Here is a 24,298-nt window from a genome sequence, read left to right on the forward strand (position 1 = left end):
AACATTCTTTTCAGTTGAATGTTTAATGGCCTTTAAATTACCTTTTTAATAGTGAGATGGTTATTCAGGTTTGTAAATATGTTATTGTCAGACATAGTCAGACATTTTCAAATTGCAATAGTCTTAATTTTACTTAATGTTGGTATTAATATTGAAAAAAATTGAAATATGCATATACATTTTAATTTATGGCATTTGCATATTAAACCTTTATGGTGCAGTGTAGATTGAAACATATGGCTGATAGGAATTCATGGATGACCTTAATTTTTATATTAAACCAGATAAGTACACAAAAACATATGAATAAAATGCTATACAGTTGTTATAGATACTGTAATATTGTATCTTATTATAATCCAGAAATTTCTAAACTGTCATCCTTCACTAATCCTTATCTGCGTTGTGTAAGGTTGCAAACTACATCAAGGATCAGTCAATGCAGAACTTCCAGGCTGTGGTGATCTCCCTCAAAGAGGAGTTTTACACAAAAGCAGACTCCCTGATCGGAGTCTATCCAGAGGTAAGATTCTCACTCACATCATGTGTTAATTACTGTGCTATTTAAATCAACATCTCAATGAAACACTGATACACATCACTGAATAATTCTGGATTAAATATATTTGTGTCTACACAATATGTTGCAATTGAGAAACCACATACAGATTTCATACTCAAATTGACAATATAATGGCTAACTTCAGATGACAACTATTTTACATAAATTCAACTTTGCATAAAGTATTTTATACAATAAATATTGTGTCAAAGCAGCTTTGCAGTATTAGCAAATGAGGCAACGGCTATTTTAGGGTAAGAACATTTTCAGAAAAAAAAAAAAGAAAGAAGTTATTGTAAATGTAATTTTGATGATCAAAGATGAGTTTTAAGGGATAAAATGTTTGACTACAGGGGGACTTTTAAGACAAAAACAACTGTTTATGATCTACTGATGTAGTTTTCTGCATGCTGGTCAGTATATTTGAATGAAGTCAATTCTTTCTGTTACTGCAATTAAATCATTTTAAATCACATTAAAATGCAAATGCAGGAATAGTTGAGCAGAATCTAAATGCACGCATCTTATCGAATACCAGGTTCCTCTTTATGGAACTCGAGCTGCATTGAGATGCTTTGGGAACGCATTCAGTGGGACTTGTGACCATTGCTTATGGTCTACCAGGACCTGCCTTTATAGTTTCCAGGTACTACGGCTCCCTGTCTGTGACATCTCGTCCATCCATTGGACTGATTACAAATGTGATTCAGAGCATGGTCCCGCTGAAGGCATTCCTAAAGCGTCTCGATGCAGTGTCTCGTGCCCTTGGGGGACCAGGGTTGCATACGTAAACTTGAGGCTTTCTTAGAATCCTAGTTCTAAAATGGAACCGGATTTCAATACCCAAACCTAAATATCACCCACTTCAAGGCTGCTTAATGTGAACTAAATGGTATATGAGGAAGTTATAAACATGAGCAGTATGGAATTCTGTAGAGATATTTATGAAACCATATGTATTGTTAAAGTGCTGTATGAATAAAAGTGACTTGACTTACTATGCATGTCACTAATTGTCTGCCCTTCCTCGACAGCAAGGAGACTGCGTCATCAGTAAAGTCCTGACCTTTGACCTCTCCCAGTATCCTGATGCCAACCCCAATCCCAATGAATGAGACATTACTCACATACCTAGAAATATTTGTCTGTTTTGTAGTTTTCAAAGATCAGCTTGGCTTTTTTGCTTTTAGTGTTTAAACATCAGTCTCTTGCTAGATTTGAATGTAGTTCATTATGATTTGTGCTTTTTTTGTGGTTGCTTGGGTCAAAATGTATTTTTGTTTTGTGCTTTTTGGCAATCATGTGATTTTGATTAATACATTGAAACTAGATTAGTCTGACTTTTCTAATATTTTTAACTCTGCATAATTAGCTTTAAAGCTTCATAATGTAAAACTTCACAATAGAGGTTATGTAATGACGAAGACCTGCAGTTTAACTGATTTTGTTAATTGGTAAAAGTTTTATCTCCACTTTTGTATTGACTGTATTTGTCCTTTTTAGTATGTTAAGTTTTAAGTCATTTTCTCTTGGAAAATAAACTTTGCTTCCCAGTAATATTTGATTACGCATGAATGTCTTGTTTGAATTTTGTTTGTTTGTTTAGTTTGTAATGGCTTTATGTAACTTAAAATGTTTACTTTGGTTGTAATGGATCCATGCAGCATCTTACTGAGTATATGTAGAAGGTCACACCTTAACGTGCTATCTATATATATTAAATCAAAGGTCAGGCTCCAAGCTTTCAAATGACGCCTATTTTGTGTTAAGGCAGATATTTTGAGGTTATATAATAGACAAAAAAATTCTAAATTTTACATTCTGCTTGCCAAGTATTCAATAGAGCTCTCCAACTGATTAATTAAATTCATGGGTTTTGTTATTGTTTACACACAAAGAAGCAATGGATTGTTTTGATTTTGGACTTATTTCAATCACAATAAATTTGCTGTAAATAATATGCCATTTTCCACGATCAGAGAGTGTTTCATGAAATTATAAGCATAAAAAACATGAATATTGCAACGTGTGCATTTGGAGTTTCATGTGTTCTAATTCAATGACGAATATCATTGGTTCTGATAGAAGGATAGATAACAGAGGATAACTCTGGGCTCATGTTAATCGGGAGAATTTTCTGAAATTAATGACGTGTGGGTTTTCAAGTCTTTCAATCTATGCATGTTTCGTGAAGTTATGAATAAAAACTCAACGCGAAGCATAGAGCAGTTTTTCTTTGCACTCCACCGATCTGCTTTCATGTGTTACAGCTCTGGACAGATTATGGTAAATTGTGACTTTTATTTTTTTAATCTGGGATTAAAAAATTTGTGCCTGTGCAGTTTTGTGTGTTTATAAATTCATGAGAAAAATATTTTTTAATCAGGAGAATCTGCTCTAAATAATGGTAAGTAAAATGGTCACATAAATTTTCAAATGAGGGTGATTACTTGTACAAAAACTTGCTTCCATTTATTGCTGAACAATTATTTTATTCTCAGTGAGACCTTTAAAATTACATAAAACACATGACTATCTGAGTTGAATGATATTTTTGACAGAGTATATGGCACAAAAAAAGCAACAAAAACATTTGGAAGTAATGATAAAATAAACGATTTTTCATTAATTTTTGTTGATCAAGGCAGTGGTTTGGAAAATATGATTAGTAATATTGTTGCAGACTAGGGGCTTTTTGCCCACGGTACACTGTTGCTATGAAGAACATAATTTTTTTGTGTGTATTTGGTGTAATTAAATGTTTATGCGGTTTAAGGTAAAAAAGAAAGAAAAAATGCTACTCTACCCCAGTCCTTGTGCCCCCGATTTGTGCATATTTTGCATGCCTCTCTTTGTTAACACCGAATTTAAACACCTGGCTTGTTAGAAGTGAGCTCTGTGCATGAACTGTCTTTACACACGGACAAGTGGAACATAAACGTTCGCTTTGGACTGGAATCATGGCAAAATATTCTGTGATGTCCACTTGACAGGGCACTTACTTTCGAATAGAACAAACTTCTGACGCCATAAGAGAAACATAGAAAATGTGCAGAGCAGGGGAGTGCGAGGACTGAAGTTGAGAATAAAATGGACGAGTTAATTTTTATAAAGAATTTCTCTTTGGGTTTGAGACTTTAGTCTTTGCAACTTTACAGATCTTCTTCAATTGGCTTTTAATGTGCATTAATGGGTTTTAAAAATGAGTATTGATTTTTAAATAAAATGGACAGTCCTGGCACAAATGGAACAGAATATTTATAGAATTGTTGTTGTATAAAATCAGTATCTCAGTATTGCTAATCATGCAGGTATTAAATAAATACTCTTGCTAGTGTGATATTGCTTAATGAAAAGGGCCAAAATAATGCATACATTTCTGTCCCCACCAACTTTCAAACCAAACCTACACCTTTGCAAGGCATTGATACATCCTCATCTAACTTGTTTAGACGCTGACGTTCAAATCACTACTAGTGTATGCTCCTAAAAGAGTAACACCATGTTATTCCTTCACAACGGGGCACAAAGTCACTCTCCAAAACCTTATACCATTACTGTCGCTTTGGAGTAATACGTTGCCAACCTCCATCCAGATGGCTCAGACCATCATATCTTTCAAGGAGCAGCTGAAGGCACATTCATTTCAACAAGCACTTAAGCTTGTGCACTTCAGCACACACTAGCTTGCTTATAAATGTTTAATATACCTTGCATTGTGTGAATATCATTGGCTTTTTGTTGAAATGCTTTGTTCCTCTTTTTTTAAGTCACATGACCTTGGCACTGCCAGTCAAATGCTCTGCTGTTTAAACTACAGGAGCACCTGAACTTAACTGATAGATAATTATCATTCATAGCTTATGCCTGTCAAGCCACTCCATACAAATGTGATACAAACAAAGTATAATAAAATACACAGACATTCGCCTTTATAACCTGCATACATTAGTATTCAATTTGTTTTAATATGTGAAAAGTAATTTCAACAAAATATGGTAAGCCTCAAGTTTAAACGTTTATCAGTAAATGTTTTGATTCATCAGTGTTATTGATATATATTGCATATTCTGTTTTAGAAACAGCACCATTTGTTGAAACAGTTATGCAAACTTTTTTTTACATTTCACTATTCTTAAAGTGAGAAATCGTGTCAAAGAATAAAATGGTATTTGGTATTTATATCTTGGTATTTCTCTTTCAAAACTATAAAGAGAAAATAATTGTTTGTGTGTGTGTGTGTGAGAGAGAGAGAGAGAGAGAGAGAGAGCTCTCTGAAGATAACTTGTATCTGAAGATAATTTGACTAAATATCCTTCATGCTTAAGATGACTTGTATCTGAAATATCCAAAAGTTATAAATGAGCTCTTATTTAAAATTGTAAAAACTCAAAATAATTAGAATTATGACGTGTAAGCAGCTTTTACAGTATAATTTTTTTTTAGTGCCAATTTTTAAAATCACCCCTGCTCTCAAAGGTCTGTGCAGTGTTCAAGCCTCTGCCTCCAGGCTTTAGCATGTCACACTCGCAGAGCAACTCCGTCTGTAATTCTGCTTTGGTTTCCTCTGCCCTGGATGGAGTAATGTAAATTATGCTTTCTCCAACTAATCCCAGTTTGACTCCGGAGCTGTTCTCTACATTTAAGCATTCTGGCCACAGCATTGAATGGGTTTTAATGTTTCTGGTTATAACATTTTTTTTTTATTGCCTAAAATGTGTAACATTACACGCAAAATTGTGTAAACGAACACGCAAGGATAGTTTTCTGTCTACTGAATTCTGTTTAAAATATTTTAAAGAAGTGATTTGAGTTGTGCCCCCTGCATTGGACAGAGGGCAGCTCAAATATAATTTCTGTGTATCTGTTCCAGAGACTCTTATTTTGATGGTCTTTTTCACTGTTTTTTTTGCCTTTTCCTACTTTGTGTTTCAATTCTGTTGTCCTTGGTTGTCATCAGTGTTGAAGAAAGTAACTTTTAAAAGTAATGCATTACAATAATCCATTATTTCTTAAAACAAATTAGTTACATTTTATGAAAAGTAATGCGTTATTTTATGCATTACCTTTTCTTCTCTGGACTGGGTGTGCTTGTTTGTTTTTAATATAAAAAGTACTAGTTCTGGCAAATGTAAAATCCCTTTCACACCTAAAATGAAATGAATTAGCCTCAGGTTAAAGGAAATTAAAATTAAAAAAAGTTTGCTTCTACCTGCTTTTATTAATTTTGAGGAATTTTGTGCATGTGAGATGAGTAATGATCATGAAATGGTCATAGAAATACAGTAACATCATGTTCACAGCACACACAAAGCCTCTGCATTTAGGCTACTCCTGAGTTCTATCAAACATAGAAACACCAGAGCTCTCAGTCTTCAATAAATTGGATTGCAAGTTATTAAAAGTAATTAAAAGTAATGCATTATTTTACGAGCTTAAAAAAAAAAAAAATCAGATTAAACAACTCGTGTCACTTGTAATGCATTATACCCAACACTGGTTGCCACAGTGGCTGATTTATGTTCACCTGTCCTGTTAAGTTATTATATCTGCTTATGAGAGCATTAGAGGCAGGCGTGTACCATTCATTCACACACGCAGAACATGCAGATTTCATATCTTTTCGCTGTTAAATATTCATAGTACGATCATTTTGATTACATGAAAATAATGTTGTACATCCCTACTTTTGATTTATTCATTTAAATTTTGCCCAATTCCGTAGCGTCCAGACCGTCAGTTTCTGGGACTGGATTCCGCGATTCAGTCTGGAATTTATGTTTTAGAATTGTGTTACAATTTAATTTCACGATTACATTGGCTCCCTGTTAGTTTTAGGGGTTGATTTAAAAAATGTGGATGCTTACTTACTAGGCTTTGCATTGGTTGGCACCTCAATATTTGTCTGAGCTTTTAATTCCTTATACTCCAACACGTGACCTTCACTCATCTTAAACTGGACTTTTTAACTGTTCCATTAACCCCTTTAAGATTGATGGGCAAAAGGGCTTTTTCTTCATTATTGCCAAAACTGTGGAATACTTTATTATAGACAAGCTAAAACTCTCAACTCTTTTCTTTTTTTTCTTCTTTTTTTTAGGGTAGCTTTTAATTAAACATTTGTATTATTAAACATTTATATATTATTAAAATTGTTTTATTTGCTGTTGTTTGATTTGTATTTAACATTTTTGGTTGTATTATTTATATTTGTATCTTTTTATTTAAGTTATTTTTTTTCAGCGTTTTGAGATCTACATTTAAAGGCGCTATAGATAATAAAGTTTATTATTATTATTATTATTATTATTATTATTATTATTATTATTATTATCCACCACCAGACAGAATCAAGTTATGCATTATGTTGAAATTGCGTCGATGTTTTGTTATCAGATACAAAACAGTCAGGGAATCATGCCAAGTGGGATGAGACACATAATTCTCGCACTGTAACGTTAACTGTCCCCTTCAAAAACACATGACTGTGGACTGCAAAGTGCTGCTATGGCGAGCCAGCCCTTCGCCATTGGAAGGAGTCAAACGACGTAATCATGACTAGTGAATATTCAAGTCACCAGTCTTCGAGCAGTATGGTGGGCATTCTGTCTGTATGTGTGCTATTTGTGTTAATGTGTGTTATTAATGGAGCGTCGTGAGAAAGCCGTCATGAGAAAGAGAACGCGCTGCGAGAGCACAGGTTAGACTCAAATAAATATCTATGAGCATGAGATACTGCATGAAAACTGCGTTTTCAATGCTCTCGCTCTCTCTCAGACACACGCACGCACGCACGCACGCACACACACACACTTGTTTCACTATGATGTCTTCCATCGTTTTAATATCAAGTTATTGGTATTTTCTATTGCCTAACCCTGTCCCTAAAAATAACCCTTTACAGAAACCTTTGCATAACACTATATTTTAATACAACATATCTGGCCTATTTTTAAAACTTTTTAACTAGTGAGATTCTGCTTTCTACTTGGTTTTTAGCAGGTTTCACTACATTAGTAAGGACATTTTGGACCTCACAAACATAGTCAATCCTCTCCACACATACATTGGTGTCTGTGCTGGCAGGGCTGTGGTGTCTTCTTACAAATGTGTCAAATGTGTTCTGGATAAACACTGACTTCTGGACAGAGAGCATCTGTCTGCTGTTTGAGTTACAACTATATGGGGAAAAAAGTCAGAATGTGTTAAAAAGCACGTACACTAGTATTTAAAAAAAATACTTTATTATTATTATTTTAAATGATAGTTGCTGTTTTTTATTTATTTTAAATTAGACAGTATCTTCATATTTCTGGGAATTCTAGATGAATTGACTTCTACCCCACGGCTATGGAAAGAATGCCTTATTTTTAATGATTATTTTTAGTGGCATACTCTCGCCTGTTTTGTGGTGAATAGGTGCAGGGTGTTTTAGTGTGACATTGTGTCAGGTGCTTGATGCACCTCCTCCATCAGGGTTCACCAGTTTAAATACACATCTGCTTCAGAGTGGACAAGGCTACACATACAGTTCATTCTTAAGAGAAGACTTCAGCTCTACTGGTCTCTTTGTGCACTTACCATACTCAGACACAGCTGTATCAAACACATCGGTGAATATGTATCAAATTGAACTGACACAAAATCCTCTGGAGAAGATCTGGGTGCCATGGGTGAGCAGTAGGTTGAGACGGCGAAGAGGCTGTAAGTCATACGTCTAAAGAAACATCTCTGTCTCATTCCTCACTATATTTCTGTGGTCTTATCAAGTTTTAAAAGTAGGCTATCAGTTAACTACACTGTTAAAAAATGTATCTTGCTAAGTGAACTTTTTCAATGTTTCTTTGTAAAACATTTGAAACAACTTTTATTTTAGACCTCTGTAAACTATTTTTCATTACACCTTTATATTTAGGGGACTCCCTAAGTGAGAGATAAGAAAGTATATTGCATAGTTTCAGAGCTGGTTTACAACACTTGTGGAAAAACATATTGGATCCATAGCCTCCTTAAAATAGTGACTTGTGAATGTACAACAGCACGAATTAAAAAGGCCAAAGTACTATTGATGCTTTTACTCTAACATACGATTATATAAAGATTTATTTCCCATTTTCTCTGTCCTCTTTTTACTGGACTCTTTAAATGATTGATTATACGTCTGTTTTTTTTTCTGTTTTTTTCTAAAATCATTATAATGTTATATATAAAAGAAAATAAAAAGTAGCTCACAAAGAAAGTTTATTGCATAGTGAAACCACTTTAAAATAAAATCATAGATACAGATGATATTTCCCAATACTACCATTTTGCAGTTATTTGTAATAAAATATCAGTTTTGTGTTTGTTTTGTGTGTTTTTTAATGGTGTTTGATGCAATGTGTAACAGTTTATGTCCTCAGGGCTGTTCACCTCACTGAAGTCCAGTTCACTGCCCTTTGCACACACACAAACAAACACAGAGACAACTGATACAAGAGGCATTAGTACAATATTTTCACTGATGTGAATTACAATGAAATGGGTGGGAGTGTAAGCAATGTTTCTTCATCTCCATTGAGATCAGTTTACAAAACCCATTATAAAACCATATCAAATGATGAATTTGTTTCTGTATGACAATGAAATATTAGACTAATATCTAGTGTTTTTAAAACTGATGAGTTTTTGTTTGTTTAGACATGTTGTGTGTGTTTATTTCAGCATCAGTACCACAGTTCACCAACTCGCCCACCATGATTGTGATGGTTGGTCTGCCTGCCCGTGGAAAGACCTACATCTCAAAGAAACTCACACGCTACCTCAACTGGATTGGGGTTCCCACCAGGGGTGAGAATTATTACACATAACATTATATGAACTAATCAACTCATCAGATTAGCAGGTAAATCTTCTCGTACACATTACAACCTCTATTCAAAAAAGGTTGGGACATTTTGTAAAATGCAATAAAAATCAAGAATCTGTGATTTGTTAATCCTCTTTAAACTTTATTTAACTGACAGACATACAAAGAAAATATCTCTAAAGTCTTCACAGACCGACTGTGTATTTATTTTTGTAAATATAAACAAGTTTTGATGTTGATGGCTGCAACAACTCTGAAGAAATGGGGCATATTGTCACTTCAAATATCCTATTAATTACAATGATTAATTGTTTGAGAATTGAGGATACTAACTGTTAAAGTTTTGCATGCAAAATTATGGTCAAATCTTGCGTTATACAAGACTTCAGCTGCTCATCAGTCCATAGTCGTTATTGCCTGATTCTCCTTTTCATGATGGGACATACATTTTCAATAAGAGACAGTTCTGCTGGCCATCCAGGTGTCTAGAATACCTCACTGCTGTAGCACATGCAGACTGAGAACTGGCATTGTCTTGATCTAATAACCATGGACTTCCCATGAAAGACCTCCATACCATGACAGATATTTCTTTTTGCTTCTGTCACTGATGAAAGTCCGGATGGTCTCTTTGGGACTGAGAATTGGAATATCCATTTTTCCCGGAAACCAGTTGAAATGTGGACTCATGAGTGCAGCACACATGACTATCTAAGGTCTGGTCCAGGGAACCTGTTGGCATCTCTACATTTGATGTACAGCTTTCTCCTTGCGTAACAGAGATTGAAGCTGCATTTCTTGAAGCAGCAGCAGACTGTGGTAAAGCAGTTTTCTGAATTAATCCGGAGCCCATGTGGCTATATTTAACACCAATGATGGTTTCTTATGCAATGCCATCTGAGGGCTCAAAGGTCACAGACATTAACCAGAGATTTCCTTCCTTGCCCTACATGTACTGTGAATTCTCTGGGTTCCCTGAACCTTTTCACAATAAGGTGGTGAAAGACCTTAAATCTTTGCGATTTTGCATTGAGAAATGTTTATTTTATTTTATTTGTTTGACACTCATCCACAAAGCCACATTCAAGTCATCAAGTCACCTTTATTTATATAGTGTTTTTAACAATACAGATTGTGTCAAAGCAACTGAACCACATTAAATGGGAAAAAAAAGGCAGTTCATCATTGAATTCAGTGATGTCATCATCCAGCTCAGTTAGGTTTAAATAGTATCTGTGCAATCAAGTCAACGATATCGCTGTAGATGAAGTGACCACAACTAAGCAAGCCAGAGGCGACAGCGGCAAGGAACCGAAACTCCATCGGTGACAGAATGGAGAAAAAAACCTTGGGAGAAACCAGGCTCAGTTGGGGGGCCAGTTCTCCTCTGACCAGACGAAACCAGTAGTTCAATTCCAGGCTGCAGCAAAGTCATTAAATTTACAAAATGGCCATGCCTTCTTCACTGGAAAAATAAGGTGGATAACCATTTCACTTTTATTTTGCTTCTGTTCCAACTTATTTGAAATGTTTTGCAGCCATCAAAATCAATATTTAAAAATATATATTTAAGCTGGTTAGTGAAAACTTTGGATAACAGTTTCTTTAAACTGACCAAATAGCACAGTTAGTGGTTGATACATGTCATTTCTGGCTAATATATTGGTAGATATTAGAAATATATATGTTTTTGTTGCCAAAATAATATGGTTATTTCTGGAATTTTCACTTGTAATTGGGCAAATTTGGCAAAAGGTTTGGTTATTTTTCAAGAAGTCTTAAAATATGTATCTTTAACTGTGCCTTGGTTGTTGAAATCAAGTCATGAGCATTACTTCTTGCACTATACATTATCACTAATGTGAAACTATTTTAACAGTGTTTAATGTTGGACAGTACCGCAGAGATGCTGTACGTACCTACAAGAGTTTTGAATTCTTCCGCCCAGACAATGAAGAGGCCATGAAAATTCGCAAGTGAGAAACTCACGAGTTTTTTTATCTAAGCAGTATCACCTAAACAAGAGTTGTTAAGCTGTTTGTCTGTATACCAGAAAGGCTGACAAAGTTCATCTTTGAGTCAATGTGGCAGCATTTGTTTCTGAATCCATAATTTGATTGAATGATACTGTGTTTCGAAAGGGTCTCTGAAAAATCCACTGAGAGCCAGTTGCACTAGACTTCCATTTTGACTTCAGATTCTGCTTGGTCACAGGGATGCTCACTTGCAACTGGAATTCACTCTATATCAGTATACCATTCACCCAATCTGATATAAGCAGCAGAACTAACTGTTCTTTCTGTAAACTGTGTGTTTAGAGCGTGTGCTCTGGCGGCGTTGAAGGACGTCTTTTGTTACTTCACTCAGGATCATGGACAAGTGGCAGTAAGTGACAGCATACACACACACGTGCTCACCTAAACATGGATAATTTACTGATGTTATACAGAAATCAGTGATTTGAGAAGGGATGTACAGACACTTTATCTTTCTCTGAACAATTAACACTAAAGTTGATAAGGCAATAAGTGTTATCATAGTAGTTTAATGCTCCAGTATGCTCTGTTTAATGATCCTGTGTGTTTATACACCCCCTGCCAAATGTTTGATATAATTATGATTTTAAAATATATATATATATATATATATATATATATATATATATATATATATATATATGAAAACAGTATATTTTTAAAGCAGCAGAAACTCTAAAATTGTACATTTTGATGGGTAGTGTAAGTGAAAGGTTTTTAATGATGGTATGACTAATTCAGCACATTTATGTTCAGGTGTTTGATGCGACCAACACAACCAGAGAACGTAGAGAGGTGATCCTCGCCTTTGCTAAAGAGAATGGCTATAAAGTGAGTGAAAAAGGTGAACTGATGAATTACTGATCATCAAATTAATGGTAACACTTTAGATTAGGGAACCTGTGTTTACTTGTTAGCCAAGAGTCTACCCTAAATACATTTATTATTTGCTGCTTGTTTGTAGTAAGTAAAGATCTTGTAGTAATAAAGATAAGGTAATGGGTAGGATTAAGGAATTTAGAATATGGCCATGCTTTAAGATGTTCTTTATAAGAAATAATAAACACCCAACATGCATGCTAATTAGCAACTAATTAATAGTGAATAATGTTTATTAATCTAAAGTGTTACCAAATTCCGACCTAATTTCTTGAGTATATTTAGAAAATATTTCCACATTTTATAACTTCTAAAGTAGGGTTGTCTTTCTTGTAGGTGTTTTTTGTTGAGTCTCTTTGTGATGACCCAGAAATCATTGCAGAAAACATCAAGGTGAAGAAACGTTAAAAAGTTATTTTTTATTTTTTACTTTTTATTATTGATCTTTGTGTATTATTGTGGCTGTATGTATAAGTTGCTTTTTAATGAGGTGCATCATTTTAAAATATTACCTGGTCAGTTGTCTGTATTGGAGTAAATATTTGTTTTGTAGCCAATTCTTTAAAAAACATACATGCCCTTCTTTCTATAAAAGACCTTTGTTTATCTGCAGCAAGTGAAGCTGAGCAGTCCTGATTATGTTAACTGTGATAAAGAGGAGGCTGTGGCTGATTTCCTTAAGAGAATAGACTGCTACAGACTCACATATGTTCCTTTAGACGATGACAAAGACAGGTGAAGCATTGTCACGCTGAGTGAATTTGACTAACATGATTGTATGTTTGACATGACTGTAGTGGAAGTCCTCACCATTGCTGTCCTCTCTCTTTGTGTCCACAGGTACTTGTCATACATCAAGATCTTTAATGTGGGCAGTAGGTACCTGGCTAATCAGGTTCAAGATCATATTCAGAGCAGGATCGTCTATTATCTGATGAACATCCATGTCACACCTCGCACTATCTACCTCTGCCGTCATGGAGAGAGTGAACTCAACCTTTTGGGGCGTATCGGAGGGGACTCCGGCCTCTCGGCACGAGGAGTGAAGGTTAGTGTAAATCTGATGAAACTAATGCAAATAGTATTGAGCAGGGCTTTTAGACTGAATTGCTGGCTATAACGTTTTAATGAATTATTATGTTTATTGTTACTGCTAATGTCACTACTAATACCATAATGAAGAGAGGCGTTCTACTTCTTTCCTTCGTCTTAATCCTTCTTGAGTGAGGTATTTGACGTTTATGTTTATATAACATTAATTATATTTATCAGGGATTCATATACATTTTTCTTTTATCCAATTTAAATATTTTGTCTGTCAAATAATTACCTGTAAATTCTATTACAAAAAAAAGAAACAAAAGTAACATCACACCATGATTAGGTAAGCTTAAACAAAGGGAAGCTATTTTTAAGGCAAAAATTTGGTCAATTCAAACAAAACTCTTCAAATAAATTAATGTAAGACTTAAATGGCCTCTGAATAAACTCTAGATTGCACAGACTGACAGGTCATTAAGGCAAACTGAGGATATACAGCATTTAACTACTTGGCACAATTTGATTGATTCAAGTTGCATACACTGCCAAAGTGCTTGCTGCTTTACATTTAAATACTAGAGCACATCACAGCGTGCTCTCAGGGTTTCTCTGAAAATTATAAATGCTATTTGTGCAGCAGCAAACTCTTAGGTGTACTTTACCTTGCGAAAGTATTCATAACTCTACATTTTTTCTTCACATTTTGTTATGTTGCTACTTTATGTCAAACTTCTTTAAATGTATTTTTTCCCACATCAATCTAAACTCCATACACCATAATGGTAAAGAAAAAAAAAGGTTTTTATCATCCTTGCAAATTTATTAAAAATAAAAATACTAAAACGATTCCATTTCATAAGTATTATCTGGGACAGTTGAAATTTAGCTAAGGAGCATAAATTTTTGTTTATAAAATTTACCACACTTCGAGTGAAGTTAATCTGTGGCAAATTCAATTGAATGGGTATGATTTGGAAAGGCACACTCATCTTAATAAAAGGTCTACAGCTAATAATGCACAACAGAGCAAAAACCAAGCCCTGAGGTCAAATGAACTGCCCGTAGAGCTCAGAAACAGGTCTGCAAAAAGACACACAACTGGGGAAAAGTTCAGAAAAAAATTCTGCTTCATTGAAGGGTCACAGAAGCATGTAGTCTCTATTACACTTAATGGAAGAAGTTTGAAACAACCAGGACTCTTTCTAGAACTAAACATCAAGACTCAATCCTTTCCTCAGTGAAGACAAATGAAAACACACTTGGAATTAGCAAAAAAGCACATAAAGGACCCTCAGACACTGAGAAACAAGATTCTCTGGTCTGATGAACCTCAATCCTAAGCATCATGTTTGAAGGAATCCAGCTCTGCTCATTCCCTGCAGAGTACCATCCCAAAAGTAAAGTGTGCTGGTAGCAGCCTCATGCGTTTGGGCTTTTTTTTCAGCAGCAGGGACTGAAGAACCATTCAGAGGAGAAGAAAAGACCAATGCACCAAAATATTGAGATTAGAAGCCTGCCCTCTGAAAAATACTGAAAATATTGTTATAAATTGAAGCAACACCTCCCCTTTTACCTTTTCGGCGCAGCTCTTATTTATAACAGTAATCTTGTGGGGTAGAATCAGTTAAAATAATGCAATCATCTGGTTTTAGCAGTGTTTTGACCAGAATATCAATAGCAGGAGAAGAAGACATTATTCAACATGATTGATGAATGATACTGACTTACCATAGTTGTATGATGAACTCATGCAAAAACAGAGCTAGAGAGAAAAGAAAATGGAGTGAGAAAAAAAGAAGAAAACAGCAATAGACCCGAATAGCTATGTGGATGACAAGCTAACCGGCTAACACGCTGCACTCGATGTTTTAGAATAAAAGCGAATTATCAAATTAATCAGATTAGTTTGATAGATGAAATCAGAAATATGGTGGGAATTAAGTTATATGTTATGCCTTTAAACAACAGAGAGTGATAGTAAAATAGAGATTCAACAGAAAAGCGAAGCTACATGGAGCTACGTTCAGTATTATGGCCACAGTCATGCAGAGACATTCCCATAGCAGATTTTCTTTCACAGTGTGAGTTCCCTCAAAAGGGAACTTTTCATCTATTTATGTCAGATTGCGCAAAAGATGTGCAAAGTTGGGATCCTTGAGTTGTACACTGTCAGTGGGTTATGTCTATGTAACTGATCACCTAAAATTTGCCTAAAGCAAGGTTGCAGAATTCAGTTCCTGGAGTCTTTATTTTCTGGATCAGGTGTGTTTGATTATGGTTGAGGCTAAACTCTGCACCCCTTGCCTAAAGAGTATGCTGGAGGCACATTTGAATTGAGAGGTGTAAGAAAAGCCTCAATTCACAGTTTCAGAGCATCACATCATGACATTGAATGCAAGTTTTTTCATTCATTTGTGCATTTATTATCCTAAATTTGATGAATGTTTGAATTTTAATTTGACTGCCCTAAACCCCAACACATAATAGTATAGAGATCTGGGGTGTACTCATTTAAGTGGAGCAGTAACCCACCTTACTTGTCCACTTCCATGTCACCCCTAAAAAATTACCTGGCAATGCCCTAGAAACATCCATAACCTCTGCACAGCAACAAGCTAAAAATATTTGTTGTCAGTTTGCCGAAGCTCTAGGCACATACATCAGGGGTCAGTGCATCCTGGATTTGAAGATCTGGACCAGTCACATGAGGAGAACGATCCAGACCGCAGAGGGGATTGGAGTGCCTTACGAACAGTGGAAAGCACTGAACGAGATTGATGCAGTGAGTCTAGTCCTGTTTCTAGTGACACATTTGACATCGACAGCATTTGCTGATTTGAAATCCCAGGCAGAAGCCCTTTGTTTTGGTTCTTTTGCAGAGTGCATTTGTGTCTTCTTGATTGAGAGATATTTGTCATGTGTTCTTGTGCAGGGTGTGTGTGAGGAGATGACTTACGAAGAGATTCAGGATCACTTTCCTGAGGAGTTTGCTCTCAGAGACCGAGACAAATACCGGTACCGCTATCCAAAGGGTGAAGTGAGTATATGTCATGGCAAGAAAAATTAGGAATTTATTGGCTATACTCCAGTGATAAATGTTGTTGGTTCACTGCTGGAGTTTGCATTTATGCTATCGCTTGTGGAAAATTTATTGAACTTTAACAAATAAAGCGAATGACTCTGGGTTTAGTTTTTATTAATTATGGTAATTATTCTCCAGTATGCAAATTACACCTCCTTGTCATCATAAAATAGTCTTTAATTAGTGATATATTATTATCTCTTTGATCACCACCAATAACTTGTCAATAATGTAAATCAACAGAGTAAAGTCCAAACACAGACTATGATCATTAGGCTATTACATTTATACATGAATGAAGATCTTCTCACTCATGTGTAGAGGAGCTCCATCCCTGACTTCAAATGTATGTATGGTTCAGTTTCACTTGTTGTAAATAATTCAGATTATATGTATATTTTGCCTAAATGCAAAAAAGAAAAATTAAAATTGTGAACTGTGTATTCACACAAAACATGTCATCCCAAAACAAGACAACACAAAAGCACACGACTAATGAGAAGCCACACTAGCCATGTGCTACAGGATTAGATTGCATCTTTTTAAGCATAATTGAAACTTTTAATCTGTCCCAGCCACTGCTACTTCATTACAAGAGTACCCTACTGATCCAGGGACAATAATTTAGAATAATAACAATTTAAAATGTAATTTAAATATAATATAGGCTAATAATATGGTGTAGTCTTTAATATTATAGAAACAGACAGTTTTAATCACTGAAAGATTTATTTGTGATAAAATAATTTATTTATAATTGTATTGGAGTCTTACACACATACAGTTAATCTGAGTCATGCATTAATTTGAGTGGTGACAAATATTATAAGAGTGGCTTGATGGAGCGCAGGAGATGCAGATGACTTAATGCTGTCACGTAACAAATCTGCTTCAAAGATAAAATTAAATGAATTGCTAATTACAACATTGAAATAAAAATGTAAAGCCTGTACAAATTCTAGAAAATGTGAATCATGTAAAAAAAAAAAAAAAAGAAAAAAAAGAAATTACAGTTCACATTTAATTTATCTATTATAACATCTATGTATATTTGTTCGCTTGTACTCTTTTTTAATTATATGATGTCATTACATTGCTTGTCTTGCCGCCAGCCAATCGCTGCATTGCTGATCGTGGTTTTGAGTATCAATAATCTGTACATAATGGGGAACATGAGAATGAGCAGAAATTTTAGACAACCTAATCCAGATATTTCAATCAAATCGGCAAATTCATTTGAAGAACCAAATTAGCCACAGATCAGTTATTGAGATTAGAAGATCTGGCATCTTTCAGATCACCTCAGGTGTAATAAGTGATGTATGAAGAATGGACCCCTGTACTGCAGCCAGCAACCAGGAGGCAATCAAAATGTTTTGTCTTCACATTTGTGAGGGTAGGGTGAGCTATCCTCTGAATTTTTTTAGACCAGGTGGACAAATTGATCTGAAATGACAGTAAGGTGTTTTTATGCCTGTTTTATTTGTATTGCAGTGCTTGTGTTTTTGTGTGTGTTCAGTCCTACGAGGATCTGGTTCAGCGTTTAGAGCCTGTGATCATGGAGCTTGAGCGGCAGGAGAATGTTCTGGTCATATGTCATCAGGCTATCATGCGCTGTCTGCTGGCGTACTTTCTAGACAAAACTTCAGGTAGAGAAAGTCTTTCAGAACATACTACTGGAACATTACTCACATACCTGAGCGGTTCAGTTGCAATCAAAAGACTGCAAACCCTTTGGAACGACCTGGATTTCTGTATTGATTAAAAAGTGTTGTGATCTTTATTCTAGTCCACACTGGCACTAGTCCTATCAGTGTACTCTAGTGTTTGTTACTTAGGTTGGAGCATTAGGCCTATCATTATTTTCCCACAAGCAAACAAACTAAAAACTATCCAAATAATTTGATAGTTTCCCTTATTCATTCAGGCTTGAAAGAAGGATTTGTGACAATTACCACAGCCTAATTACCTCATTTAAAAAAAAGTAGACTTGGGACACAGTTTTAACTACTCCACATAAATCCTTTTTAAAATTGCTACCAGGGAAGTTCATAAATCTCTTTTTGGGGGGAATGAAGCTATTTAATATGTGAATTAACTGCCAGAGCAGCGCTTTACCTTTATCTGGTAGTTCTGTTACTAAACGTGTCTGTGCTTCTGGAAATTCCTGTCAAACAACAAACTCTTCAGTCACCATGGAGTACGTTCAACTGCACTGTGCATTCAGGCTTGTTTAGCCCAACAGATTAGCCCAACATAAACACAATTCATCACGCCACAGAACACATTTCCATCATTCCTGAGTCCAAGTCTTTATGCCACTTGAATCTGATGCTTGGCATTTTACATGCTGATATGCAGAGGTGGACAGTGCAATTGGAAGTGGACAAAGTACATTTACAGTACAGTACTAACAGAACATATTGTACTTAAGTGCAGTTTTTGAATCTGTGATTACATTTTTTTCTGAAAACGTATGACTTTAACTTCACTAATTTAACTAAGACAAATATCATGCTTTTCACTCCACTACATTTCTATCAAGATCATCGAAGTAGAAAGTTGTTACTATGTAGCAGCTTTGAAAAAGTCAGTCTGTGAATTTTTTTTTTCTTTTCTAAATTTATTATTATTATTATTAAAAAAAAACATTCTGGACAGTCTTTAAGTAATCACTCTTATAGGTCTACATTACATTATTTCCCAGCATTTTTTGAACACTGACCAGTTGTAAATGTGATATTTATTTGCAACAATTCAATAACAATAAGTTAGAGAAGAGCGTTAAGGAGTTAATATTGTATTAATATCAGACAATATTGTCTGATTTAGCAAAACTGTGTAAATGTCAATATTACCTATACAGCCACAGAAGAACCGCTGTGCAAAGCATAACAAAGCACAGTGTGTTTGACTTGAAGCGGCACTGCACAGACCGTTCGGTGCATCACATCAAAGACTGAAAGAGAGATTAGAGAGCTTTTTTGAAATGTCTTTTTGATGTCAAATAAATCTTGCTGTTTTGTTAAAGCAGTGTAGTAAAGCTATACAAGCTACAGTTGTGTTGCTGGGCTTTAAAGCAGGTTTGATTTTTTTTCTCTTCCTATTTACAGAAATTTCAGAGTCCACTCGGTTCAAATGGGGATGAATGGTAGATGTGTGCACTGCCAGAGCAATATGAGATCACTACCGTGCTGCTTTTGTGGGGGTGGGTAAGGGTGTTAAATAATAGTTATATATATATTGTCAACTCACTTGTTTCATTTCTATATTTAACATTCTAAAAGCTCTATATTCTAAAGATATACTACAATCTAAAATGTATGGCAAGTATTACAATTGTTGGTATTATTATATAATTGTTGGTATTGCAAGTATTACATACAGCAATAATAAAGCAGTGCACTGACATAAAAAAGGAAATTTACTTCTGGCACTTAAGTACTTTTATAAGCAAGTACTTCTGTACTTTTACTTCAGTAAAAATCTGTCTTTACAACCTCCACTTGTAATGGAGTAATATTCGACCAGCAGTATCTGTACTTTCACCAAAGTAATGGATTTATGTACTTTGTCCACATTAATTTATTTGGATCCCCATTAAAAGCACTGCTAGTCTTCCTGGGGTCCACACAACACTTAAAATTCATACATTATTACATACATATAAAAAATATTAAATACATTTTTCACATTCCATGAGCACCAATTTAATCATTTCTTCAGCCTTTTAATATATAAATCAGCTACTATGAAACTTATTGCTCATTCAATTAATTATTATGCCTCAACTATCTATAAATACAATAATACAGTGTGCCTTACAAAATCTTTTTTCCATGTTTTAATTGTTCATGACCTTGGTAAAAAAGTACATGATTTCATTGCCCTATATAGTACTGTACATCCAGGAGAGTTAGTTTTAGCTCCTGCACTCGTTGACCCCACTGTGCCTTTACCCCAATGTATCCTCAAAGGTGGTGTCTATTTAAGCAGCTACAAGAAAAATTTGGTAGAAGTTGTGCTTCTGCTAAATAGGATCCACAAACTGTTAAAATCAGGATACACAGTAATGCTTAGTCAATGTCTTTAGTAAAAAAAATTAACAGTACCACTGATTGTGTGTTATTAGTTGGATTGTGTTTGTCGGATTAATCAATACAGAAATCCAGGTATGAATGTCACACACATTTTGCATGTCACTGTTACAACATTGCTTGGATAGAAAACTGTCAGTCGAGGGTGTACATGTACATTAGGCTGAGTGTTTTAATGACATGATGTTCCTCCAGAAGAGCTGCCTTATCTGAAGTGTCCTCTGCATACGGTGATGAAACTCACCCCTGTTGCCTATGGTCAGACTCTCTTAATCTCTTCTGGAATATAGCTTTTAAAATAGAGATCTGTTAGATCATAAATTTATCTGTTTTTTCTAATGTATTTGCAGGCTGTGAAGTTGAGTCTATTTTCCTGAATGTTGAAGCAGTAAACACACACAGAGACAGACCCGTGGTGAGCACAGTAATACTTTCATACTCTAATGTTTATCAATTAAAGAGCAGTCACTAATTTCACAACAGATCTTCAACAATGCTATTTTCTTTCAGTTCACTCATTAGTACAAAACACAGAATCATAAAGTAACTTTTCCATCTACGTTTAAAGAAGTACTTCATCTTATTTACGTACATCTAATTTAAAGTATTTGACTTTGATGATATAAAAAACATGAATCTTTTAATTTGTGCCTGTAATGGTTGATTTTAATACATTTGACTGTGACTTAGTACAATTTATCTTAATGGATAATCAGAGAATAATTTGGTATAGCTTTTTTATAGATATAGATTAAATACAAATGGTTTGAATTTTTCCACAACAGATAACTACAGTGATATTAAATAATAAATAAATACAATAAATACAGATTAAAAACTGTAAATCTAAGAAGTTTGGGGAAATTGCATGAGGGAAAAATAGTGTGTTTTAATGCATAGCAGTCTATGATGGGCAGTATTCATAATACAGTATCCTGTGAGTAAAACTGATCATACATGAATGTATTTTCTGTTTATCCTCTTACTGTATTCGTGTTATGTGTTTTTAAATTGTTCGTTTTTATTTTTAGTCTTAGGGTAAAAAAAGCTCTTGACATATGTTGTATCATGGCCGTAGGATTTTCTACCATTCACAGACAAAGGCATTAGTGAGGGTCAGATCCTGATGGTGGATTATGGGGCCTTGCTCATTTCTCCAAATCATCCCAGAGGTGGATTACACTTTAGTTATGGGACCAATTATCACTATAAACTGAATGTTAACTATGACTTTTCCCTGAATAAACTCTTAATTTGCTGGTAGGATTTATACATTATATACTTTATAAGTACCAATTTAATGGGGTTCAGGTCTAGTCTTTGAGCAGGTGTATTCTTCTGACGATTCTTCAGTGCCATCTTGTGCATACGTACAATTGTGACAAATTATTATTGCAGTCAGAAACTGAACTATACCCTAACCATTGTTTTCCTTAGAGGCACCACAAACAAGTGATTTACTTGGGCAGATCATTTTGTAAAATCTAAATAAAATGTACAGATCTTTATTAGCTCCAGTGTAAATATAGGAGAATCAACTCAATTTGAGCCGATTTAAACCTGGATGACTGTAATCACTCTAAGTTTGTCTGTTTTGGGAAAGCTAGCGTGTCTCCAGCATAGTGATAACACGTGTTGCCTTCTCTAGTGCAGCTCAACCAGGTCTCATCCCATTTGTCAATATTTGTGATATCACAAATCCCGTAAAATATGCATTGTAGTCCAAACGAGTCATTTGTTGCAGTTTTTGAAAAGGTATATCTGTTAAATATCTAATTTTGTAATGGACTTTGAGCTTTGTAACTGCAGATCTTTTTTATGCTCTTACTTTACAGCAACATTAGACTAACTAAAGTTTAAAAAGTGAAAAAGCATAATAGCACCCCTTTAAGACACTTAGTTTACAGTCAAATTAGTTTTTATGTCACAGTTACAATAACTTACAATAACAATAACTAAAGGACAGTAAAGAGACCTTTCTACTGACACTGAAAAACAGCAGAGGAAAGATATTCAGGGTTTCTGCTAACCTGTGTTAACAATCATTGTTCCTGCTGCAGGAGGCTTGAGAACTGCAGAGCAATAAACTGCATGTGTGTAATGTAAAGTAAGCCAGGGAAGGACAGCTGGTCGTCCGTTTAATGCCAGACCACATGACCATATGAACCCCCAGATGTATTTGAGGATAGACAAGTGCTTGGTGAAAGAGTGAAGTAAAATCTCACAGCAACAACTGGCAAATCTTTCTCAGTTCATTAAGTTGAGATGCAAAGTACATAAAGCCTGGACACACCACATACTGACTGCTACTTTTGATATTGACCCCCGCTCTGGATCTTTTTCTGTTCATTCAGATATTTACAAATATTCTGATGAAGGAAAGCAGTTGAAATTGGGAAAACATCTATATGTAGATAATTTTTTAAAATGTAAATAATTCATTATGATTTACAGATTAACCAAATGAATCACACATTAAATCACACATCATTTTTTAAAGTTTGAGTAAATACGGTTTACATTCATCATATTGTAATCTTGCATGAACATATAACAATAGTATTTGATACATCATTATTGGAGAACTTACAAATGCATTTACAAATGTTAATTAAAGCACATTTTGTCCTCTACTTGGTCTGAGATGTGTCTTTATGTGATCTGATCATCTTGTGATGTTTCAGAATGTGGCTGTGGACAGAGATCCAGAGGATGCTTTACTGACTGTACCAGAACACGACTAGACAAGACCACAAGAAATACACCTGTTCAGTTCTCTAAATGATTTCATGTATGTGTAGGGCCTTCTGGCCTTGGGAATAACTGTTTAAAATTTGCAGTAATTTTGGGGCGAGTGGTGTTATTCACCGTCAACAGTGTAACTCAGATTTTGTATAAAATTACACGTGAATGAGAAATGCCAACTATTGTAGATTCAGTTAATTAGATCTATACATTCATGTCATGAAAATGAATTAGTTATGGAAGGTGTATGTGTAAAGTGAAAGATTAGAAGGTCTAATTGTGCACTTGTTATGATGCTCCTGCTTTATGAGTCAAATTACTCTCAGTCCAGAGACATCACCAGATCATTTTATCTCTCAAACTGCACCTCATTAAAAGTGAAGACAGTAATTTTTGTTGTGTTGTCCTATATGAGTCTAAAGTGTTGAACTTTATATGTGTTAGCGTTTGACCGTCTTCTGGTACTTGGTTCCAACTGTGAAACAGTAGCACCATTTAACCATACAAGGAGCAGTACACAAATCTTTCGACGCTATATCCTGTAAAAATGTGCATCTAAATCCAAACATGCTTCATTCAAGCCCTTTCTACTCCTGGTGCATTGTTTCTGTCCCTCTCTAAAGATGCTAACGCGTCACATTAAGAGCTGCAGATGACCGTAAAATCTCATATTTTTGAAAGCTGTGAATACGTTCATTCAGTTTTTCTTTTGCTATTTGAGAAAATAGGAATACAAAAACAAAATGTTGTGGTACTCTCCCATTCACTGTTTCTTGAAGTTAACCAAACTATGATGACTTCCGCTGCTGAGTAACCCGTAAATGTGAAAACGTCCATATTTTATAAATGAGGCCATGGATCTCTTGGAACTTGTATTCATTTATAAAGCCTGTGTACACTCAGATTTGATAAGAGTGTTGGTTTACTTAAATCCAGGCCAACGCTCATATCTATAATAAAATAAATTAATTTAATAATTAAAATATAACTTGTTGGAGTACTGCAGGT

At 34.9% G+C, this 24,298-nt stretch overlaps 3 protein-coding genes across 6 annotated transcripts in view; all 3 read left to right on the plus strand.

The window, feature by feature from the left end:
* Window positions 1-2,119, plus strand: part of smc1al (structural maintenance of chromosomes 1A, like) — a 32,763-nt gene extending 30,644 nt beyond the window's left edge. Inside the window, exons 25-26 of the mRNA XM_052595118.1 lie at window positions 413-523; window positions 1,597-2,119. Of these exons, the coding sequence (XP_052451078.1) occupies window positions 413-523; window positions 1,597-1,677 (192 nt within the window). The 3' untranslated portion in view covers window positions 1,678-2,119. The remainder of the gene's footprint in view (window positions 1-412; window positions 524-1,596) is intronic.
* LOC128012121 (uncharacterized) overlaps window positions 1-21,995 on the plus strand; it is a 103,026-nt gene extending 81,031 nt beyond the window's left edge. The window contains exon 3 of the mRNA XM_052595119.1: window positions 21,985-21,995. The gene's annotated coding sequence lies outside the window, so the exon portion shown is untranslated. The remainder of the gene's footprint in view (window positions 1-21,984) is intronic.
* On the plus strand, window positions 7,105-23,680 carry si:dkey-96f10.1 (6-phosphofructo-2-kinase/fructose-2,6-bisphosphatase). 4 transcript variants are annotated; one of them, XM_052595123.1, is made up of 15 exons: window positions 8,070-8,266; window positions 9,266-9,391; window positions 11,290-11,386; window positions 11,729-11,795; window positions 12,203-12,277; window positions 12,662-12,718; window positions 12,939-13,060; window positions 13,166-13,373; window positions 16,002-16,148; window positions 16,299-16,403; window positions 17,968-18,097; window positions 20,741-20,803; window positions 20,896-20,960; window positions 21,643-21,717; window positions 23,230-23,680. In XM_052595123.1, exons 1-14 carry the CDS (start codon window positions 8,182-8,184, stop codon window positions 21,670-21,672), a joined length of 1,377 nt encoding a protein of 458 aa, XP_052451083.1. In that variant the 5' UTR covers window positions 8,070-8,181; the 3' UTR covers window positions 21,673-21,717; window positions 23,230-23,680. The 4 variants fall into 4 exon arrangements, with proteins under 4 accessions (XP_052451082.1, XP_052451083.1, XP_052451080.1 ...); XM_052595122.1 differs by lacking the exons at window positions 8,070-8,266; window positions 21,643-21,717 and adding an exon at window positions 7,105-7,262; XM_052595120.1 differs by lacking the exon at window positions 21,643-21,717.
* Window positions 23,681-24,298: the final 618 nt, after the last annotated feature.

This window comes from Carassius gibelio, chromosome B23 (genome assembly GCF_023724105.1).
Source record: "Carassius gibelio isolate Cgi1373 ecotype wild population from Czech Republic chromosome B23, carGib1.2-hapl.c, whole genome shotgun sequence".
Classification (NCBI taxonomy): Eukaryota; Metazoa; Chordata; class Actinopteri; order Cypriniformes; family Cyprinidae; genus Carassius; species Carassius gibelio.

Excerpts from the sequence above, each read along its gene's own strand:
- si:dkey-96f10.1 (XM_052595120.1), top strand. The coding sequence starts at position 8,182 with ATGTATCAAATTGAACTGACACAAAATCCTCTGGAGAAGATCTGGGTG. Across the intron at positions 12,719-12,938 it reads TCATTGCAGAAAACATCAAG|CAAGTGAAGCTGAGCAGTCC; the intron begins GTGAAGAAACGT and ends GTTTATCTGCAG. Across the intron at positions 18,098-20,740 it reads CTTTCTAGACAAAACTTCAG|AAGAGCTGCCTTATCTGAAG; the intron begins GTAGAGAAAGTC and ends ATGTTCCTCCAG.